The sequence below is a fragment of the Cornus florida genome, unplaced genomic scaffold (genome assembly GCF_030987335.1).
Source record: "Cornus florida cultivar Cherokee Brave unplaced genomic scaffold, ASM3098733v1 CherokeeBrave_3.0.0_Hap2_Chr08, whole genome shotgun sequence".
NCBI classification, from domain to species: Eukaryota; Viridiplantae; Streptophyta; class Magnoliopsida; order Cornales; family Cornaceae; genus Cornus; species Cornus florida.
The window spans coordinates 81,331,889-81,337,369 of NW_026775578.1; the positions used below are offsets into that span (position 1 = coordinate 81,331,889).

A 5,481-nucleotide genomic window follows, 5' to 3' on the forward strand; every position below is an offset into this window, starting at 1 on the left:
AAGATGGTGCGATGTGTTTTTTATTTGTAAGTATCGTTTGGCAGGTTAAAAATAATAATAATAATAATAATAATAATTTGTTTATAAAAAATTTCATTTGATATTTTTTCAACCTTGGTCAAACAGTGACGATGGAGATTGGTTTGAATGGGAGTAGTAAGGAGAAGGGTTCGAATGGAAATGGAATATATGAGATGGGTATAATTGTCAAACAAAAATTTATTTAATAGGAAAATGACTTTTAAAAAGTGCACTCACCAAACTATTTTTTTTTTGAAAATTGGTGTTTAGAATCTCCCCAAACACCACCTAAATTTCTACACTTTTCAATAACAAAATTATAATGATAATTTTGATTAAATCATCTTGAAATTTATAAATGCATTTAAGCAAGGCTGAGGCTAAATGTAATGACAAGTGAAGAAATAATAATAACATAGAATTTTGGGTTTGATTAATAAATATATAAATAGTTTATATTTATATTAAGTATGCTCACATTGTATCTAGTCCATCTTACATAGATCCCCGAGATGGTTCTTTGACTTGGTTTATAGTTCCGTGAGTTACTTGAATACAGAGATGGGCAAGGACTGGTTTCCTCACCTATCATTTGTCATAAATTGAGGCGGTTTTAAATCTTCCTCACCCTTCAACCAATTATGGCTTCTGATCTCAAAGGTTCTTCTTTTTTTATTTCTTAGTTAATTGAGTTGATGATACTCAATTACAACTTCCTGTCTGTCTCTATTAACAATTTTCTTCTCTTTATTGCATACGTTTCCCTTTGTTTCTCTGTATTTTGTGTATGGATTGGATTATAAACTTCCTCTTTTTTTTTTCATTTACAGGAACAGCTGTTGTGATTATGGGTGTTAGTGGCGCTGGGAAATCGTGAGTTCTTATAAACCCCCCTCTTAAATTCTTTGATTTGGAATTTTATTTATTTTATTATTATTATTATTATTTTTACGTAATATAATCATCTTATACGTGTTCTTTGCCGTCGTTCTCATTTTCCAATCAACATTCCTCTGTTTTATTTATTTATTTATTTATTTTTATTTTGTGAAATTATGCTTTATCTGATATAAAAAAAAGAATAGGAAAATAATTTCTTGCTGACCGATGTGCATGGAATTTATCCACACCAACCATAATGACTTTTGGATACCAAAACAACATAGCAATTATATCCAACGGAGAAGATAAGTATTAAGGAAACAATTTAAGAGAAAAAAAATGAAACATATATAGATTTTTATAAAGAATGAGAAAATTGGGGGGGGCACTTTTCATATTTTCATTAAAAAATATATATATTATTATAAAATATATATAGAATATAAGAGAGGGAGAAAATCCGGGGGCACTTGTCCGCTTGGTCCTTAACCGCCTCCATTCCTGGTTCTGATGGGGCAAGGGATACATCGGATGTGTGCAATCACTGCAAATCACACATCATTTAAATTCAGGCGTTTTTATATTCGAGTTTATTGTTTACCCCCCAGATACCCCACGGGTTACTTTTGGGGTATTTGGTTGCTATATGAAATTGTCTTAAAACTTTTTGTTGAAGGAAATTATAAATGCTTCCCTTTCACACACTGTCTACCACTTTATACAGAACTATGCAGCAAGGAGAAGTTTTAAGTTTTCTTTTCAGTATTATTTCTTGCAAGCCAAATTTGGTTGCATGTGGTGAGGAAGCTTTTTATATTTTCCCTTTTTGTGTAATTTGTTTCTCTAAAAAATCATTTTCCAATCCAAGCAGGCTAAGAGAGGTACAAGAGGGGCCCTAATTTATTATGCCATTACAAATCCTGTCTCTGACATCTGAAGGGACTTGGTTGATATGAATAAGGCACTCACTAGCTTGAAAGAAGCATCTGAAACGATATATCTATATATATATATATATATTTAAAACAAAATTGTGAATGAGCTTCTGCGGTCAATACCAAAAACTAGCAGCTTCTAGCACAACGCAACCATATTCACCCATAAAATTGGATTGGATTTTAGCAAAATACTTAAAACGGCTTTAGTATGCAGTATTTTTTTTTTTATGCCATTGAAAAAAGAAAGGAAAAAAAAAAAAAGATGCTTCCTTCCCATCAAGTGGCGTATAATTATTTATTTGGTTTAGGTTTTGAGCTGATAAAATATTATCTTCATTGTTGCAACCTTTCATAAAGGTCCCCTTCTTTCAAGGAACTAATTTCTAGAAAGAAAATAACCGGCCTCGGTGACATGATATTGGATTAAATACAAAGATTATTTTTTCCTTCGCATTTCTTTGTTTGTTTACTTCCAATAATTCTAGTTTCTTCTTATGAAATCATGTGTTGTGCTTGTACTTTGACAGCACAATAGGTGAGATGCTAGCAAAAGTTATAAATTGCAGTTTTCTTGACGCGGATGATTTTCACTCTCAATCAAGCAAAGGTAATAATTGATTAATTTTAGTGATTTTATTTAGAATTGGAGTTTTAATATTCTGCTAAAAAAAATTTCATTTATTTTCTTGTTCAACTTTTTTGAATTGGTGATTTGTGCAACAAAAAAGACAGAAAAGATGCATAAAGGAATCCCTTTATCAGAAGAAGACCGTACTCCATGGCTTGAAACGCTACGAGATGTCCTAAGAGCAAGCTTAATTGGTGGAGAAAATGTAATTCTTGGGTGTTCTGCTCTGCAGAAACGGTACAGAGAAATTCTTAGATCTGCTCACACAAACTATGAACCGGGAAGCTATGTTTCTGTTGTGAAGTTTGTTTTGTTGGATGCTCGGGCTGAGGTTCTCTCTGATCGTCTAGAGAAAAGAGCAGCAGAAGGGAAGCATTTCATGCCTGCTTCGCTCTTGCAATCTCAACTCGATTTGCTTCAGATTAATGAATCTGAGGGGATACTTAAGGTTGATGCTACATTAAGTCCTCAGACAATTGTGGACACCATAAGAGCTTTGATTTTCTGAAGCAAGAATTTACCACAGGTGAGAATTTGTTACCATATTAAAATGATTTTTTTTCCCAAGGATCATGTTGAAGTGGTGTCTTTGGTTTATTTAATGTAGAAAATGAAAATGATTCCTGAGAAATAAATACTTTGATGAATTTGATCCTAAAATCCTAAACTTTGGAGTCATTTATCTTGTCTCGAGCATAAGAAATATTGACTTTGTTAAAAGCAGATTAATGAAGGAGAATGGTTTTTTTTTTTTTTTTTTTATCATATTTTTTTTCTTTTACAAGTCCTTGTGACATAAATTCTGAAATATAGGCTAATTTTCTCCACGGTTCAATCTTTCGTAGAATATGCTAATTCAACACCGATTGAAATGGCCATCAATGCTTTTGATATGATCTCATTGTCTAAACAAAACAGCTGAACTTGCTGATTGATTCTTGATTTAAGCGGAAATTATGAATGTTCACGAGCAATGATAAACAATTTTGAATCCATAAAGTTATGAGATATATTCGCGGAGAAAATTTGATGTTGTGTTCATAATTGAATAGATGATTGTACTCTCTTCATTATATGTATTTATAATGAAAGAATTAACTACTGTAAAACTTTATAAGGGAAACCTAATATCAAAAGGAAACTAACATTTAAGCATAAACCTAAAAATAAAGTTTGAAAAAAAATAGAGTAAGAAACTTAACCAATAAAAATTACTAAATATAAAAATTGAGAGCAATCCGAGTTCGTTTAGGCAATGAACGAAAATTTCAAAATAATTAACAGCTAAAAGATGTATTTCGGTCGAAAAATGGCGTACGTCACGACGTAGCAGCGAGTCTTGCTTGTTAGACCATTTTTAGCCCCCCAAAAAAAAAAAACAAAAAGTGAAAAACAGACACTTCGGGAACGGTTCAGAAAATCTGTCAGCACGCCCATTTAGCCATTTGGCAATTCAATCAGGCTATATTGGCTTCAACAATCAGTTCTATGCTTCTTGTACCTTCTAATACGAGGATAATTGCTCAAAATTGTTAGTAAATTCATTCTCTTAATTGAAATTGCTTCATGCGTCTCATAATTTGCATCACTTCAATAATATATATCATCATAACTTCCCTGACATTAAGGATAGTTACTCAAAATTTATATGGAATTCATTCTCTAAAAATATAAAACTCAACTGCTACATTCTTATCATTGTTTGCATCACTTATAACATCACTAGCCTTGCATCCAGTCATATGTATTGGTTCTACTTGTGGTTGAAGAAATGGTCAAGCTGCATTTTGCACTATGGAACATTGATTAGGGAAGTGGATGTTAGATCTCTGGTCCCTTTGAATGGAGCAGTAAAAATATAAAATAAAATAAAATTAAAACTAAAAAAATAAATAAAAAATGGAACTTTGTTAAGCATAATCTTGTAGTGTGTTTGTTGTTGATTGATAAGTCAATTAAGTGGATATTTTATGCCCAACTAGTTATCAATTAAAAGAGAAACGTCACTTGAAATTGTTGTTAATGTTAAATGTGTTGTGTGGAAGTTAAAAGGACAAACCCAACTTAGTGGGCGAGGCTCCTACCATTGCCGGGGTTTGAAAAGGGTAAGATATATGCCGTCTTTATCCAGGTTTGAGAATGGTAAGATATTTGCGGAGTGGTTGTTTATGTGTTGTTGTGTGTAGTCTGATTTTCGAATTTGATTAGAAAATACTAGTTTTACTATAATTGAGCTATTTAAAGCTTTCAAGAAGGCTGGAAAAAAAAAAAAAAAAAAATCAAACTGATATATATATATATATATATATATATATATATATATATATATATCTGGTAACAAAAAATCAAGCCACTTTAGACTCTCCAAATGGTTCACAAAACAAAAAAAATGAAGAGCAGACTCTTTCTCGACTTCTTCGTTGATCTTGGGACTTATGCTATTTGTGGTTGGAGGGATGGATTGAGGAGGGATAAATGAAGTTTTTCGTATTTGGTTGGAGGAAAGGGAAGAAAGAGAGGAAGCAGGGATGAAGTATCCCTCCTTTCTTTAATAATTTTCTATCCGCCCAATTTTGGGGAAGGGAGGATAGAAAAAGTGAATAACTACCTACAAATATACAATTTACAATTTTAACCTTTTCAAATAATTCAAATGAATATCTACCCTTTATTATTTTATATGGGGGGTATATTGGTATAAAATATAAAAACTCTTTTTTCATTCATTCCAATCAAAAAAAAAAAAAAGAATTCATCTCATCTACCCTTTGCTACTATCTATCCATTAAACCAAATAAAAAATTCGAGAGACATTTTCCCTTCAATAGAATTCCTCATCCATCCGTCCCCATATTTTTTCCATCTATTTTTTCATCACTCCAATCAAATGAAGTATTAGGTTTGCAGAGGCATGCACATATTATAGAAAGGTGAACAAAGCATTGTTTGAAATTGCCACCAAATTTCAGTTTATTTTCCAATTAACACAATCACTGTTCTTATAACCAAACA

General features: G+C 31.7%; 1 protein-coding gene across 1 annotated transcript; it reads left to right on the forward strand.

Moving 5' to 3' along the window:
* Window positions 1-491: 491 nt before the first annotated feature.
* On the forward strand, window positions 492-5,220 carry LOC132268195 (gluconokinase-like). Its single transcript, XM_059768983.1, has 4 exons — window positions 492-681; window positions 852-894; window positions 2,369-2,448; window positions 2,574-5,220. The coding sequence occupies exons 1-4, from the start codon at window positions 663-665 to the stop codon at window positions 2,975-2,977; spliced, it is 546 nt and encodes a 181-aa protein (XP_059624966.1). The 5' UTR covers window positions 492-662; the 3' UTR covers window positions 2,978-5,220.
* Window positions 5,221-5,481: the final 261 nt, after the last annotated feature.